This window comes from Lissotriton vulgaris, chromosome 2_1, assembly GCF_964263255.1.
Source record: "Lissotriton vulgaris chromosome 2_1, aLisVul1.2, whole genome shotgun sequence".
In the NCBI taxonomy this organism is placed as follows: domain Eukaryota; kingdom Metazoa; phylum Chordata; class Amphibia; order Caudata; family Salamandridae; genus Lissotriton; species Lissotriton vulgaris.
Window position 1 is genome coordinate 1,569,869,780 of NC_141687.1, and position 18,365 is coordinate 1,569,888,144.

At 47.4% G+C, this 18,365-nt stretch overlaps 1 protein-coding gene across 1 annotated transcript in view; it reads left to right on the forward strand.

Moving 5' to 3' along the window:
• LOC147732918 (histamine N-methyltransferase-like) overlaps positions 1 to 18,365 on the forward strand; it is a 236,057-nt gene that overhangs the window by 23,262 nt on the left and 194,430 nt on the right. Inside the window, exon 2 of the mRNA XM_086958880.1 lies at positions 557 to 609. Coding sequence (XP_086815006.1) covers positions 557 to 609 — 53 coding nt within the window. The remainder of the gene's footprint in view (positions 1 to 556; positions 610 to 18,365) is intronic.

Here is an 18,365-nt window from a genome sequence, read left to right on the forward strand (position 1 = left end):
TACATTTTAAAATTAGCATTTATAAAACCTTTGAAATTCACTGAAAAAAACATAGGTTTCATACACGTTATAGTTAGGAATTAGCATTTAAAAAACCTTAGAAATTCACTGAAAAAACCATAGGTTTCACACACGTTATAGTTAGCTGGACATTTCTCTCATACAAAACCATTGAAATTCCCCCGTTATAGTTAGTTCAGCTAACTATAACTCGCACACCCGCAATGCACTGCTGATGATGTCACATATTACATCACTCATGACATGGTCAGTGACATCACTCATGACATCACTGATGACATCTCAAATGACATCCCTGATGACATCATCCTTGCGAAAGAGTGGCAGACCTCTCAGCATAATATGATCTTTGATACACACATTCAAAAATAGAAACTGTAATAATTCAGATATGAATGATTAGAGAAACCATGGTTCTCAGTTGATAAAATTAAATATATGTCTTTTTCTATACGACTACAATTTTTTTATAAAACATAAGTATATCATTTAATAGATTCACAGCAATAAAATGATGTATTCATTTGAATTTCAGGACTGGACAAGGGAAGTCTTCAATCAATGTCTTAGGTATAGGGAGTGGAACAGGTTTGTACTTTTTAATCATTTCAATGTATTTCTTTTTCCTAAAGCGTTGCTTGTTCTTTTGGCTTTGACAAGACATCACTTGAATAAGGTGTGTAGTGTGACTATCATAACATTTAGTGTAAAGTATTGTAAATGCTAGTAATGCAAATATTCCCGACCTGTATATGCATATTTGCCTTTCCTCATTGACACAAGCAATTGGTGAACTTCTGTTTAGCCATAGAAATGTAAACCAAATCTGTGTTCTTGATTTCGCGTGTTACAGAACATTATACAATATGGATTGTACTATTCTAAAGTTCATGCTTTCAACCCATTTCTTGGCAATGGAAAAGGTTGGCCTGGGTTGCAAAGCAGCTGGAAAGGGCAGTGGAATCGCTGCTGTTTCAGCTATTGCCAGGAAATAACGGGGCCATATTTAGAAGGTATGGGGAAATCTTGTTTCCAACAAATCATTAAAATAAGTCTCCTTCAGCACAGAAAGTGGTCTGTAGATCTTTCTGATAATTATCAGGGGGTGTTTAGTGTCTCCATCGTACCTGTTGAAAATTTACAAAATTGTTACTAACAGTGAGCAAACAAAAAGTTAGGTAAAATAGTGACAAAACTGGCCTAGCTAAAATAATTGCAAAAAGATCAATTGATGGACAGAATACAGAATAATGTCATACATTCAACTCAATACATAGATCTCGGCCTAAATCCATAATTCTTTTGGTCCTCAAACAATTCCACTTTGAGCTCGGCCATATGCAAATCAGTCTGGACCCTGTACCGGGCTCACTGTGCCACTGGATTCAAGCTAGCCTGGCTGATGAGGTGTGATACAAAGAAACCGGTCGCAGGATGCTTGGTTCTTGTCCAGGGACAACCTGACTTGGCAGCTTGGGCTGTACTGTTCCCATGAGGCACAGGGCCAAGACTGATTTGCATATGGCTGGGTCTAAACTGTGGTTGTTGGTGAGCAAAAGAACAATGGATTTAACCCAGATCTCTTGACTGCATTCCGTCCATCATCTGTGTGTCTTTTGATGGCTATTATAGCTATTATAATTGACTTTGCTGTCATGCTACCAAAAAAATATATGAAGCTGTCCACCCACATCACTTTACTACCAAAAAGTCAGTTAATAATTTGTAAAAGACTTTCTATATATAAAATACTCTATCTTCTACTGATATAAAAAACAGAACAATACGCTCTCAAATGGAAAAGGCCAAATATGTGCTAGTTCATTGAATTATCAAGTCTAAGGAGTGGAATAGAAAATCCCCAGCACACGATAGTGGTATAACTGAATTATCAAAAAGTGTGCAGTGTGAGCACAAATTAAATGCAGAGAAATGAGTTCTTGTTCTTTTTTCTTTAATTCTTCGGGTCTTCTAACAGCCTTCACGTGTTTCGTCGCTAACATGGGAAATCGTCCCACGACTTTATTAAGGCTCTCTACTGTATGTCTATTTGTTTTCCATGGTGATAATTCCAACCCACTGTGGGGTTTTGTTTCCATAGACGCCCGCTATCATAGTCTATATATCTTCAAATGAGTTCTGATTTGTCGTAGGACTCGTTACACGTAGTCACAGGTCTGCTGACATCTCCCCTCGTGTCTCTCCGAGTACGACAAAACACGTGTTGGCTGTTAGAAGACCCGAGAAATAAAAGTAAAAAGAACAAGAACTCATTTCTCTGCGTTAAATTTGTGCTTACACTGCACACTTTTTGATAATTTTGTTATAACACGATTGCGCGCTGGGGATTGTAGCTTTTCCTCCAATAGAAGGACTAAATTATCCAGTATGTTTAAAGGTTCCATGATGGCCTCTTTTATCAAATAGTGAACCAAGATTCAAAGCAGGGCCCAACTCTCCACCTTGTAATTGTAGTTAATACACCAGTGAAAAATCTGGCCTTCCCTATTCTTCCTGTTTAAAAAACTGAATCCTTTGGGCATCAAGGTGTAAGAGAACACATTGTGAAGTGCTTAAGAATGGAGAAAAAGTTTGAGAAAAGCTGGGTGGCAGCAAAGCGTTCTGTGTTGGCTCCTGTGAGGAACCAGGCGTTTTGCAGGGTCCACCTGCCCACACTCTTCGCCCCATTTGGACTACTAGCGGTTGGGTTTTCAACTCTTAGAGTGCACGGAGGCCAGCTAACCGGACCTCAATGCCAGAATTCTAGCCCCTTACAAAATGTATGTTGTATTGGACCCCCTGAAATTGCATAATCGGACTTACTTATAGGGTTCTAGTATATCGATCCAAGGTGACCCAGGGAATGAAAGTCCCTGCAGGGCTACAGCACTGATTGTGCCCCTTTGCATGTGACAAAGTTGAAAACGGCTCCTAGCCTGCCACTACAGCCCGAAAGAGCAATTTTAATGATATTTTGATTGTCATTCAAACCAATAGCATAGCCCCTAACAAAACATGTGTCTGCCCTAAGGAAGGTCTATGGATCCCATACACAGGGAGCTGTATAGCTTTAAGCCGGGACAAACTTTAATATGTCCTAACAGTAAAACTTCAAAATGGTCAGTTTTTCTGTGGTAAGATTAGTAGCTCCATTGGCTAATACAGTGTTACAGACTGACATCTCAGTCTTGTTAACTTCTGAATGAGTTTACTAAAGTGGGTACTTCTAGGTATCAAATTAATCATGGTATTAAACCCGTCTTGATGCCCAGGTTGAACTTAACCCCTTCGCTGCGGCCGCGATTTTACCGCTGTGCGGTAAACAAAAGAACAGGGCGGGCCGTGACAAACCCCAGCCGTCATCAGAACACGCCCACCGCGGGGCATGATGGCTGGGGTTCGTCACCAGCATGGGAGGGGTTAATATGACTTTTAAGAAAAGGCAACTTTTAAAGAGTTGCTACTCTTCTGTCCAGTTTATCTGGGGGCTTTTTGAACTTGGCGGCCAACAGACAGTCTTCTATCCTCCTAGGGAGTCTTAAGAAAAACTCCTAGGCTCAGGAAAAATAAAGATCTGCCACAGAGGGAGGGGTTACCTCACCCTTGCAGGAAGCCAAAGAAGATTTCGGCCTAAAAACAAGCTTCAAAGCAGTAAGATGCCTTTGGTGGTCAAATGGTGATCACACTTGTGTGAAGTTGGCCCTTTGTTCAGGTAGATGGGTTGGTGGCAGGAATATAGAGGGAAAACCAGTTGCCAAGGCAGTTCATCTGAGGGAGTGTAGCCCACATGCAGGCACACTTTTAGGGTGGGCTACCAAGCTCCTAACATTCAAGGAAGGGTTCAGACATACTGGACATGGGAATAATAGTGCACTCTGGGATTGCTAAATGCTACACAGAACCGGAGGTCATCATAGGGTGAAAGAGATCCTAGTAGCCCATTCACTAGTGATAACATCATGTCCCATGGCACTATTTGGGCATAAATGTGACATCCCTGGCACCCTGAACCTTAGACCACATCTGGATTGGAGAGAGTACCAAAGAAGGACTGCTCTGCCTACTCATGTACCAGGCAAGAGAGGATCAACCTTCCAATGCACTGAACCTGCTGGTCCTTGGGCAACTGAAGAGAGCACTGTGCCTTTGTTGTTTGATCGCAAGGAAAAGTTACTCCTTAGTGCTAGAACAAAGTCAAGACTCCATGGGTCAATCAGTGCAGCACCAGGGCCACAAGAGCTAAAGTCAGTAGGCAATTGCAAGGAATTGCAGCTAATCAGTGACCTGCAGCCAAGAAAAACTCCACTCCAAACTCAAACAGTACACCCATGTTTGCCGAAGACAGGCTCTAGCACTCACCAAAGCATACAGCTGGACCCACTTTGATTGGAGATCAGCCACCTAGGTGCTACTGGACTTCTGCTGGTTTAAAGTGGACTTCAATGGACTTGTGGCCAAAGTCACTACACATTACCTGTGGACTGAGGAATAACCCCAGGAAGACCCCTGTCAACCACAGAGCACTAAGAGTTTCTTTCAATATTCTAAGCATTCTGCATCCCCAGCATCAGGACCACTTAATTGAAGTCTATGGTAGTCTTGATGTAAAGCATGTACTAGGGACTGCTTTGGTGATAAGGTACTTGTCCTAATACTCCTGATAGGCCACCCTGACTGTCTTCCTGTTGGAATTGGTTTTCCAGTCTGGGCTGAAGTAGCCGAACACAACTCACTCAATCTTTTCAAAAGTTTAGAAACTTTATGGTTACCACCTCTTGTTTGACCTTTGGACTAAAAAGTAAGGGTAGGTGGAATTCTCAGTGTTTTGTTCCATGGAATTTTGCAGAGTTACATGAAAAATCCATAAGATTCTGAAAAGTTCAGATAATAGGTAGAATTAAGCATGTCGCACTGCTTGCACTGCTTTTTAGAGCTTGGAGCTTGTCCTGAGTTGAATAATCAGGGTGAATGGCATTACATGGAGCACCAGAGGGTGTTGCTTCTCGTGGTCATTTTGCTGCTGCTCTAGTAGATTTTTTACTCGAACTACATCTTTCTAACCGCGATCAGTCGTGATTGCCCGCTTTGAAGAACTTGGGCCAGGTGCCCTTCTAGCGACCAAAAATTGCATTTGGGCATGACAAATCTTGCTCACGCTCGCCAACTTACCATAGGTGATCAGTGTGCAAGAAAAAAACTGGTTGGTGGAATTTGGCTTGAACGCCGTGTGACCGGCGGAGTGGAATTTAATTACCCATCCCTCCTGAAAATCTGAGATGTATGTTTTCCTAAAAAAAATCCTCTAGTGAATATTGCTTGTCTTGCTGTCTATAAATTTATACAAATATACCTATCTTTGTAAGTTAGTGTCAGATTTCTTTTGTGTTTTGTGACTTTCTTATTTTGTTGTTTGGTGCTTCCTAATGCTTTAAACTAATTCCTTTGTTTAAGCTGTGCTGCTCAAAGCCACAGCCACCAAGGGTTGAGCTAAAGGTTTTAAAAATGAGCCTGAGTGGACCCAACATTTGATTCATGAGTCTACTACATGCTAAAGTTGCATAACCATACCATATATTACATCACAATCCTCACAGCTCTAAAGTGTCATGTCACTACAGTACCATCAAACCACGGCAGTAGTTCTGGTATGAGTCTTTAAATGTACTTAATAATTGTGCATACTGTTTGGAAATCAATTTCTGTTTCCAAGTATGCACTCCTCAGGTTCACACTAAAAATCCTTATGACTTCTTACAATAATTATTCTACTTTAGCAAAAAACAAGACAAGAAGCCGTCTCAGAAGACGCTATTATTTCTAATTGCCAAGTTCACTGGTATACCCCAAACTATCTCTAGAACAGTCTGCAGTTATACCTATTAAATACCTCTATATTAGAGGAACATTCTTGCAACTATGTCATTAACACTGGACACTGCTATTACTTGTCCTCGTTAAAATAACGCGACTAAAACCATTATAAAAAGACCAGCAGCCCGTTCCGACCTTGTCCGGGAGCAATCAGGCTTCCCCGATCCCCGCCTGCCCCGACATTGTCCAGCATTTCGGGCCCCCGCCCGCCCCGTCCCCTGCCTGCCCCGACCCCGCCTGCCCCGACATTGTCCCCCGGAGCCTTAAAAAGGCGACATATGATAGTCACAGCAGTGCATTATAATGTAAAACCGTCTCACTGTATTGCAGCTATTACTCCAGTCTTCGCCTGGAAATTACTATTTTAATGTGTTTAGAGTGGGGAATCTATAAACCGAACCAGATTTCCTGGCTTTCCTTCGGATTTGCTTTCATTGTCCCCGCCCGCCCCGTCCCTCACCTGCCCCGACCCCCGCCTGCACCGACATTGTTCCCCGGAGCCTTAAAAAGGCGACATATGATAGTCACAGCAGTGCGCTTTGGGCTGTTTGCTTTCCCCGTCCACATGAAAAGTACCATGAAAAGAGGGCACATTTAAACACGGCTCTGAGGTTGACGGATCACTTTTGCCTGTGGGGTCTCTTTGAGCGGGGTTTACCCTTGACAGAGCTCGGCTTGCCGAGATTCCAGCATGGTAACATAATGCCCGCGTGTCAACCTAAACCCTTAAAGCTGAAACGCTGGCGCTCTGCAGTTCAACTTCCTGAGCTGTGTTTAAGGTAAAACTAATGAGCGTGATTGTGGTAGTTTGGAGCCTTACATCACCCCGTCTCCCCGCCAGCCGCGGCCCCCGCTTCCTTACCTCAACTACTGCTCCTCAGTCCACCGCTCCTCGCCGCTCGTCACCGCTCCTCCCCCGTGCCATGTCCGCCTCTCCTGGATGCCGCTCCTCCCCGTGCTCCTGACCTCAGCACGCAGGTCGCTGCTGGCGCTATTTCGAGGGGACTACTTTTTTATAATGTCAATTTTTTAAATATAACGTCTTTTTTAACTTTATACAGCCTATGTCAATCTGCACACCTTGAGGATTCCAACAAAGCTGAGGTCAAATCTGCCCAATCTGTATATTTCTCTGACAAAATCATACTAGCAAAATCCAAACCTAAGGACATTTTTCAAATTCTGAAAAAACTCACAAAACCTCCATCTTCTAACCTACACGAGGAAAAAACAACAGACGACTGTAATGACTTGGCAGAATTTTTCCACCAAAAAGTCAATACAATCTACTCATCCTTCCCCTCTACAGCTACTGTCCCCATAGCCCAGGATCAAACAAATCTGGGAACCACTTTAGCAGAACCCCGTCCTACACTGGACCACTCCCCCCCTAGACCTTGAATCCTTGAATTCCATTGCCCGCAAGGTAAAATCTGGGTCCCCATGCGACCCGGCACCTCCACAAGTCATGATGCTGGCACCCCAGGTCACTTTACCAACCATGGTACTGTCCCTCCCGCTTGGAAGCAGGCCATGGTCCGAGCTCTGCTGAAAAAACCCAATCTAGATCCCTCTGACTTTAGCAACTACCAGCCGATTTCTCTGCTCCCCTGGGTGAGTAAAATCCTTGAGAGGTACATCAATCTCCAGCTGGTGAATTTCCTTGAAAATAACCAGCTGTTAGATGCCACCCAGGTGGGGTTTAGACCCAAACATGGAACAGAGACTGCCCTTCTAACAGTCACTGAGGAAATCAGAAAAATCGTAGATCAGGGGGGGTCAGTGGCAGTGATCCTCCTTGACCTAAGCGCGGCATTCGTGTTGTGTTCTAATCTAGGACCCCGATCAATACTTTGACCTTATGCCCCTATACGGCTATAATCCATTAATTCCCCTATAATGGCATAAACAATCAGAGCCATATTTCAGCCATATTTCTGAAACTCGCCTCTGCAGCTCATTACAGTAGATGACACAGCAGAAGCCACTATCTTAGATTCCTAGATTCCACTCCGAGTTCTTCAACAAGATAAAACTCAGCAACCTGGGAAAGCCCCGCTTGCTATGTTTTGATTAGTAATAGAACTCTAATGAGCACTGAAAGGACGATCACTTCCTAGTGACATCTTTATTGACGTCTTATGTCCAAAAACTTACGTCAAACAAGGCACCTTTCAGGTACAAATATTACCAACGTTGCCTTAAGCAAACGGGACGTCTACGATAACGATGGTGTGGTGAATACAGGAGCAGAACCTTGCAGAGCCCAGCAGATGCAAGCAGCCCAAGGACGCTGCCCCTCCTCCTCCTTGACGTGCTGAGAAAGACGCTGTCTTTTCTCCTGCCGAGAAAATCCAGCTCCGGCGTTTCCAGCCTACTCTAGTGGAGAAGTGTGGCTCACTGGTTAGAGCAGGCAGACCCTGAAGCAGAGGTCAGACCCGGGACCATGGTTCAATTCCCGACGCGGCAGGGTCTTGAGCTCAAATGTCCACGGACTCGATAATTCTCACTTCGGTGCCTGACCTAATCATGGGTTCACACTCTGCAACTCTGGGCATTAAGCTTGCTTAATCTCCACAACGGCCCCCCGCGGCAGGATGCCTGGCTTTCACCTTGGGGATGCCCTATAGGGGCTATCTCACAGGGAAAAGCCAGGACGGGTTCCCAAGGCAAGCGCTTAGAGACCCCTGGGTTATAAGCGCTATATAAATCCAACATACAATACCATACAATACAATACTCTTACGAGTGACTGGGATATCGAGTCCTGAAAGGAGATACAAGACCTCCAACATTCTATCCCAGAGGTATGGTGTTGACTAAACCCTTAGAAAGAATTCTTTTTTTTTTTTGAAAATTCTTTATTGTCAGGAGTTTAGAAGAGATATTCATATCGACATTTTGTAGTTGCAGTGACATAACAGCAGTATATGCCCCCAGTGGGGAAAGGATTTAACACAGTTTGCATCAACAACTATCAGTTCCGATTACGGCCTAGTAGTTGAACAGTGAATATAACAATCATACGTATTACAGGGCCCAATTTCACCCCTTCTCCTTAACGAACATCCCGTTCACACGATTTCGATTCAGTAGTCTGATATCACCCATATGTGGTGTTAGTGAGAACATATAAGAAAAAAGAAAACAAGCCTAAAAACCCAACAACGGTCATCATTATATAATTAAGTGCGCACGTTCACATATAATATCCTACAGGCTCATACATTCAGCTTTTCGTCTTCAGTAGCGGTGCATACCCTCTGCCTCCCGGCCCCCCCCTTTATTATGCAGGCATATCCTTTGCCACTAGTCCTCGTCCTCCTCTGATTCCGAGTCCTCACCCTCTGGCAATGCCTCACACGGGTCACCCCTATAATTGTTCCATGGCATCCACACCCGATTCCACTTGCGGGGGCAGGCTCTTAGTACATATACTGCTCTCTCCTTCACCATGAGAAGGTCCATGTTTCTTATCCACCCCGCCACCGTCGGTAACTCCGGGGCGCCCCATCTCTGTGCAATGTCCCGTTTGGCCACTGTCACTGCTAGTGTGACCCACAGTTGTCCATACCTGTTTAAGTCTGTAGGGTCCCAAATATTCAACAGGCACTTACGAGGTTCCGGCAGGACAGGTACATTGATGGCCCGAGAGACTGTGCGCATAATCTGCCGCCATAATTCCCTGATTTGTGGACATTCCCATAACGTGTGGAGGGGAGTCCCCTCTTCCCCGCATCCCCTGAGGCAGTATAGGTGTGGTGCCCTCTGTATTTTGTGGAGTAGTGTGCGAGTGTAGTAGGTGCGATGTAACACCTTGAGCTGCACTAGGCGGAATCTAGCCGATATGCCTACTTCCCGCGGCGAGGCCAGTGCCTCGTTCCACTCCGTTTCATCCATGTCGCCCAATTCTTCCACCCACTTCTCTTTAAGTTTGTGTGTGGGATCTGGCAGGTTGTTAATCAATTTTTTGTACGTGAGTGAGGTCACTTTCTGCTCCATGAATTCGGTGAGTAGCCTATCCTCTAGTGGCGATGATTCTGGGAGTGTGGTGTCTGGTGGGATCGCTTGCATTAAAGCATGCCTGATTTGTACATATCGGTACGTTTCAGTGGGCCCCAGGCCGTATTGTTGCTGGAGTTGCGGGAAGGGAATAACCGTGCCTTTGTCCCAGAGGTCCCCCACCACCGAGATTCCTATGTCGTCCCATCTCGCAAACCCCTTAGAAGTCCGCAGGTTACCCAGTGTTTTAGTGTCCCATAGCGGAGTTAGCCTGGTGATTTTACCCTTCCACCCTAGGCGTGATTGTGCCGTATGCCAGATTGTCGCTGTGTGGAACGTTGGGCCAAGCAGGGCTTTCACTTGCGGGTAGTTGTACAGCACCGAGAGCATGCCCTCAGTCCCCAGTTGCGACCAGTCCGCCTTATATGCGGGGTCCTCCCGTGAGACGTGGATCCAATGATTAATAACTTTAAGCTGTGACGCCCAGTAATATAGTTGGAGATTGGGTAGTGCAATCCCCCCCTCGTACCAGCTCTTTACCAATTTTGCCTGCGCTATCCGCGCCGGGCCATTACTCCACAACAAGCTGGAGACTAAAGCCGCTACCTGTCGAAAGTACTGTGGGTTAACCACATAAGGGGAGTTTTCAAGCACATACAGAAATCTCGGGAGAGCCATCATTTTATAGAGCGCCGCGCGCCCTAGGAGGGTCAGTGGGAGTGCAGCCCAGTATTTGACATCAGCACGCAATCTTTGCAGAGGTGGCTGCAAGTTTTCGATATAGAACTGTTTAGAATCATTCGTCACAATAATACCCAAGTACTTAAAGGATGAGGTGGTTATTGTGAGGGGACAGTCAGCCGGCAGCACCGGAGCCGGGCCTTTAAGGACATAGAGTACAGATTTGGACCAGTTCAGGGTATATCCCGAGGCCTTGCCATGTTCATCGCAGACTGCCAACAGGGCGGGGACCCCTTCATTCGGTCTGGTCATGTAGATCAGCATGTCGTCGGCATACAGGGAGACCTTGTCCTCCCACCCGTCATTCCAAGTGATGCCCCGGAATAACGGCGTTGTTCTAAGCAGGATTGCCAGTGGTTCCAGCACTATCGCAAACAACAGGGGCGACAGCGGGCACCCCTGCCTAGTCCCCCTCCCCAGTGGAAAGGTCGATGATATGCGACCATTTGCAACCACCTGCGCCATCGGTTGGGTGTAGAGTAGTCGCACCCATGCCAGATATTGGGGGCCGAAACCCATGCGGGTTAGGACAGCAAACAGGTATTCCCACTCCACTAAATCAAACGCCATTTTAGCATCTAGGGAAAGTATCACAGCCTGCTCCGTAAGAAGATGCGCCTTCGCCAGTACCCCATGGACCCTCCGCAGATTCAGCGCTATGCTTCTGTGTGGCATAAAGCCCGATTGGTCAGGGTGTATCAGGGTACTCAGATGCTTGGTTAGACGACTGGCCAGGAGTTTCGCCAGGACCTTTGCTTCTGTGTTGAGCAGGGAAATGGGTCGGTACGAGGCGCTGTCTGTTGGTGGCTTGGTTGGTTTGGGGATGGCCACGATGGTGGCCGTGCGTTGGTCGAGTGGGAGCAGCGCCTTTTTTACGCTGTCTTTATACATGTCTAAGAGGGGCTTGGCCAGCACCGAGTCCATTGTCTTGTACCACTCCACAGGAATTCCGTTTGGGCCTAGGGCCTTGCCTGATTGCAGCGCCTGTATTGCTAACTGGATCTCTCCCTCTGTCAGGTCAGCATCAAGTTCCTGTTGTGCTTCAGGTGTGAGCACGGGGATGGGAATGTGACTAAGTGACTCCGTGGCCTCCTGCTCAGTGACTGGCCGTGTCGGTGTGTAGATCCCCTGGAAGTGGCGAGCTAGAGCGTGGACTATTCGTTCCGGGTGAGTCTGCAGCACGCCGGCCGCATCGTAGAGCCTGTGTATCCCCCTGTTACTGCCACCCCGTTTGTCCAGCCATGCCAGCATCTTCCCTGCCTTATCACCCACATCATAGATTCGGTGTGCGGTGTTCGCAAGGTGCCCTTTGGTGATCGTAGTGAGGTGTGCCTGGTGTTGCTGCTGACGGAGCTGTAGTTTATGTGCTGTGTCAGGGGTGGGATCTGCCATGTGCGCAGTGTTCGCCGTGTGTAATGCTAATTCTAAATTAGCCAGTGCAGCTCTGGACTCCCTTTTATACCCAGTAATGGCCGATATGGATGCCCCTCGGAGGACCGTCTTGTAAGCCTCCCATAGAACTGAGGGTGAGGTGACCGATCCTGTGTTCTCATTGAAATAGTGTGTGGTGGTTAACTTGAGTTTTTTCCTGATGTCAGGTACCTGTAGATAATTGGGATAGATCGGGTATAGCCTCGCTCGCTTACATTCTTTAGTAGAAAGGTGAAGGGAGATCGGGGAGTGATCGGAAATGCCTCTTGGCAGGATTTCAAGTCCATCCACGGAGTTCAGCCCAACCCCTAGAAAGAAGAAGTAGTCAATACGTGAGAGGCTATTGTGGGGTGCTGAGTAGTGTGTGTATTGCTTCGCTGTGGGGTTCAGGTGACGCCAGACGTCTGTGAGGCCCATAGCTGTCAAGAATCCCGGTAGTGTGGCAGTCCCTCTCTGGCGATCCCGTATGGGAAAGGTGTCTAGCATGGGGTCTGTGATAGCATTGAAGTCCCCCCCCAGGATCACGTCCCCTTCCGGGAGGTCGATAAGGAATTGGCCAAGTGCTGGTAAGGCTGTAGTGTGAAGTGCTGGGGGGATGTATACAGATATCACATTCAGGGCCCTCCCCTCCCACTGGCCTGAGAGTGCTGCAAACCGCCCCTGGTCATCTGTCTTATGGCCAGTGACCAAAAAGGATGAATTGTTTCTGAGGAGTATCCCGGTGCCCCTGGAGCCTGAGGTGAATTCGGAGTGTACTGCCATGGTGTACCCACGCCTGTTCAGAGCCTTGCGAGTGGTCCCTGCTAGATGCGTTTCCTGCAGCAGCACTAGTTCAGATTTATGACGTTTAATAGTTTGCAGTACCAGACCACGTTTAATTTTGTCCCCCAACCCCCTGACATTCCATGTAAGGAGCTTCAGTGGGGGCACCTGTGTCGTTACAGGGGTATCCACAGCGGGTGTAGCTTGGTCTTGTTGTGCCATTCGAGTTTATGTACCATGATATCAATGTGCAGCAGGATAATGAAGCCAGTGTGCGGAGGTGGTGCATGCCGCCTGTGGTTAGCGATGTATTTGTGCCTTGTAGAATCGCAATGATGATGACCAAAAAGCTTAACTTTAACTTTAACCTCGTAACTCCCATCCCTCCACCCCCTCCCTGCTCCCCTGCACCACGGACGAAGTCCCGCCCGTATCCCCAACTTGGCAGAGTGCTTTTGTCCCCCCCCTATCTAGTCTTACTTGCTTGTGGGGTTGGTGAGTCCCCTACAGGCACCGGCCATAACCCGCCCTACTCAGTTCCATCGGCCCGAGGTCCCAAGGGCTGTGTCCAGATCGTGTTGCACCCATCTCAGTCATTCAGCCCCTGCTAGGCTGACCAGAATCAAACGGGTCCCTCTCAAGATCAGAGTCTAGGCCCCCGGCCGCGCCCTGTTCAGCGGCCGGGCTGGTCGCACGGTGGTCCGGCGTCCTCTCACTGCGGCGGTCTTGGCGTTCTTTGTGCGGGCGTTGGGGCTTGCCCACCAGTCTCCAGCCATCCAGCCACTCTCGTGCCACCTCGGGGTTGTCGAAAAACCACGTCCTCCCCTCAGCCACAATCCGCAGTTTGGCGGGGAAGAGCATCGAATAGGGCAGACCCCTGTCTCGTAGCGTCTTCTTAACTTCATTGAAGGATTTTCGACGTCTGGCCACCTCGGCCGTGTAGTCTGGGAAGAACGCCAGAGTAGAGTTTAGAATTTTCACCGGCGGCGCCACCCTGGCTGCCTGCAGAATGGCGTCCCTGTCCCTAAAGTTGAAGAGTCTGGCCAGCACCGGCCGCGGTGTGGCCCCTGGTTTGGCCGCACCTCCCGGGACACGATGTGCTCTCTCGATGGAGAAGAAGTTGGACAGGCCTTTAGGCTGCAGTTTGGTCTTGATGAGGTCTTCAATGTACAGGTCCATGGCCCCCTTCCCCTCCGATTCCGGAAGGCCTAGGATGCGGACGTTATTTCTTCTCGAGCGCCCTTCCTGGTCATCCAATTTTTCTTGTAGTTGTTTAGTGGTCTTCTCCAGTCGCTCCATCGCCACCTGAAGATCTGAGGTGTCTTCAATGAGGGATTTTGTGACTACTTCCACTTGTGACACCCTCTCTGACATTTTCTTAAAATCTGCTCGCAGCAGGTTCACCTCGGTGGAGATGGTGCCTACTGTCGCCTGGACCTCTGTGAGGTTCTCATAATGGCTTCCAGTGTAACTTTCCCAGTTGCATTTGCGTCAGTGGAAGCACCGGTGGATTGTCGTCCAGGCCCCTGTGAGTGGCCGCTCTGGGCATAGGCAAATTTATCAAGCTTCGCTTGCGTCGTTGTCGTGCTCCTCGTGTTCTTGCCAGCCATTATGTTATGCTTGGTTCTACAGTGTCCGGCCTTTTAGTTGGTCCCTACCTGTCCTCCTACCGTGCACACCTTCCCCTGGGCGTTCGCCGTTGAAGCAGCCGGTAAAGGTTCGGATTGTGGCGTACCGCAGCCCCTTGACGCCAGGCCCAGGTCGCTCTCCGCCCGGAGTTTAGTCTTATGTCTCAACCACTTGCGAGGCCTTCGCCGCCGTGGTCGCTGCCGTCGGAGTCAGTAGAAGAGTTTGCTGCGTCGCTGGCGGCGTCTGCGCTGTTCGTACTTCGTTGCGTTTTCCCGCTTCATGTGGGCCGCACTCCTAGGTCTTTAACGGGCGGTTTGGTGACTGGCGCCGCTACGGTGCAAGCGGCCCTCTTGCCCAACGGTGTCCCGGATTAATGTTCAGTGCTGCGGGGGGGTTGCGCCGATCCAGGCGTCCTCCGCCCTACCTTGCCGTGTGTGATGGGGCGTCCGCCCGGCAGCGCTGTTCCAGGATGGCTCCTACGCTGTGCAGGGTCTCGCCTGCCCTCGATGGTGTCGATGTCTTGGCTCAGGGGGACCAGAGGTCGATCCCAGATGCAGCGTTATGCAAGCGCCGTGATGAGACCCGGCGTCTGGCGGGGAAGCGTGGGCGCCGGCTGAGGTCCACTTCTTCCGGCCGGGCAAGGTGAGCTTCCGGCCGGTCACTCCCAGTACTTTAGGCCGGTGCTGCTGGGCTGTTGTAGGCCTCGCCTCACCGCCGGCGAATGGAGCACTTCCCGGCGTTGGATTTGCACCGGGGGGGGCTTGATGAGCGCCGCTTGGGTCCCGGAGCCGATTTCACCCCTTCGGGCTGGTCAGTAGACGGATGTGTAGTCGGATTATTGCGCGGGCCGGTCTGCCTTGCGGAGCTCCCGAGTTAAGCTGCCGCCATGTTCGGCAGTTGGCCATGCCCCCTTTAGAAAGAATTCTTGAAGCAAACCTTGGCAAAACCAACTTAACTAAAACTGCTACTTACTTACTCCCTCCCAAGTATTAGGCTTAGGTCAGGTACACTGGGGTAGGCGTAGTTAGAAGCACCAGTTGAGTACGTTAGCTAAATGTATATATGAATGTATATATTTTATTCATTTTAACCATTGTATGGCTAAGAAACCATATCAATGCTTTTACAGTATTATTTTGCAATCCTCATTTTAATGTACACACTTTTTATAATGACAAGTTTTGCAATTGCGGCAATTCATTTCTCTTGCATGAGAAGAAAGAATGTTCAATAAATAATACCTTTTTTTGAAAACGCCCGTCTCTCTATTCTCTGCATCTTGGTGAAAGTAATCTGCACAACTGATTGAGTAAAATAACTGTCTATTGTTTCACACGACTCTAGAGATTGACTCTTATTCTGAAGGAGCAAAGTTCTCATGTTTATGCGGTTGTTGGAAAACTGAATCCCTTCTTGTCTGAGCCAGGGGAGCTGATCACTTCCTATTCAGTCAAGAAAGTTTCCAGTGACCTCTGAGCTAGTTGGTAACAAACTCAATTGAGTTTAGCATAGTCAGTAGAGACCCGGAAGACTGCACTTCTACGTCTAAATTGCTGTTTATGTTATTCCAATGCGCAGGGCCTACAGGGAAAATAGGAACTACACTACATGGCGCCCAACGTTTGGTAAGGCGTTAAAACTAGCGCAAGACGTTAGAGTAACTCAGTCATGCATTTTTTACACAGACCCTTTTCTCCTGTAAATACTCCAATAGACGTCTGGAGTGGGTGAAAGGTTAAAATCCGCCCGAACTTAGTAGGAAGAGATTCCTAAGTAGAGCTCTGGTTTATTCAACGTTGAAGGATACAGTGTTCCGAAATATTGTGCACCTAATCTTTGTCTCCTTGGAGACCTGCTCTGCAAAAAAACTGCATTTCATACAATGTCAGACTGAGAGAACGGAACCGTTGATGCCGCAGTAAATGCGACTCAGCAGGCTTCCGATGAAACGGGGATTTACCCACCGGGTGCGAAAATCATCCCGGTTAACATAAGAAAAACTATAACGTCAAAACTTATAGAAAATGGACTGACCACACAAGGTGGCACAGTCGTCTTCGTGATAGAGGCACACGAATATCGGCAGACAGAGGTATTCTATTATTGGATAAAATTTCCAGCAGCAAACGCTGCAACACACGAGTTCCACTATTACAAAATAGTGGATCCACCGGAAGAGTACGCTCCTTTCGAGGAGATTGAAATCCCATTAAAATACCAAGAGCACCTGCTCTGGTTTAAAGGCGCCCTATAAAACAATGATCATATTACCAGGCTCGGTCCACTAGGTAGACCAGGAGCAACGTGGCCGATTCTAGCCAGCTACACACCACATCCAGACATTGATAAAATGTCAAGTGAAGAACTCTTAGTTAAAATAAAAGAATTAACAAAGGCATATAGAGAGTTAGTTCAATTGGCAATGGAGGATAAAGTGATCCGCCAGAAGTTGAAGGAAACAGATATAACAGATCAACCAATTGAGCTTGCCAAAATTATAGAAAAATGTTATGAAGAATTAGGTAGAGACAGCTTGGGTGGGAAACCAGTAAAACCCCAACTGCTCGAAAATCCTGAAAAATTATTTATTAAAAATAATTCAAACACTCCTAAAAAGAGCTGGGATGGAAATAAACAATCCACTCCCAAGGAAAAAAAATTCCAGTCCAGAGGAAGGTCTCCTCGACGGAGGGAAAGAACTCAGACTCGAGAACACCATTCTCCCCAGAGGGAGCCCTCTGAGAAAAGATACAACCTTAGAAATAGGGATAATTTGAAGAAGCCTGATAGATATCAAAGTATTAATACACATCCCTCTCAATCTTTTTCGCAGAAATCAGAAAGAAGAGGACGGTCAGACCCAGGAGGGCACACCAAATCCAAAGACAAGGAACCTGCTCAAAGTAAAAAATCACAATTTCCAAGAAAGAAGGTAGCCAGTATTAGAGTAATCGAACATGCCAAGAATACTGAGGACACAGTTGAAAAACAGGGAGTGGGCACAGACAATGCTATACAGTGCAGCAGAAATCAGTATAGCTCGCAAGATCCTGATGAGTCATCTGGAGACAGTGGACACAAATGAATACATTCAAGTAGAAACTGCCGACACCAGAGTTAGCGAACCTCATAAGATATACGAAATAACACTGCGTATAGAGGGAGATAAGACTAGGAAAATAAGGGGTCTATTTTGGGATAAACTCTCAAAAGGCTATGACATCCTGTTAGCTGAAAAAGATTGGCCCCCAGAGTTTGTCAGGGAGTGCCCTCGTGGCGAAGAAATGATTATGCCTGCCTTCTCGAATCACATTCCGATTCACACTAAATATATATATGCAAGGAAATGGGCAGTAGCCCAGGCACCAGCACTATATAAAAAACATGTAGGATGGGATGAGGACTCCTCACAAAATCCAGTTAAAAAGTCAACCGACTGCACAAAGGCAGTATCCCATTAAGCAAGAAGCTAAAAAACAAGTCAGGGAGATTTTAGATCAACTTGAATTCTGTAAAGCAGGAAGGCAATCAACAAACGAAATGAACTTAAGTATTGCCCGGCGATGTCGCCTCTTATCCCACAGAGTATGAATCAATGAAGAGGCAGGCGCTGGAGACCGGAAGGCAGGAAACAAAGGTTTATTCTCTCCGGAGGAGAACACATCAGATCAGAGCAACAGGGAATTTTCTCGAGGTGCTCTAACTGCATCTCTGAGGCCTGGCCTTCCCACACACCCTTACAGTGAGAATCCCCTCCCCAATCATAATACAGGCTCGTCATCAGATGACAGGAACAGCAGGGCATTCCGCCGATTCCCGGAATGCGTGTGGCGTGACGGATCTCATGGGGTGGGGGCCTTGATCTACTGTAACTCCTTTGAAGAGGGGCGATTCTTTACAGTTGGGGC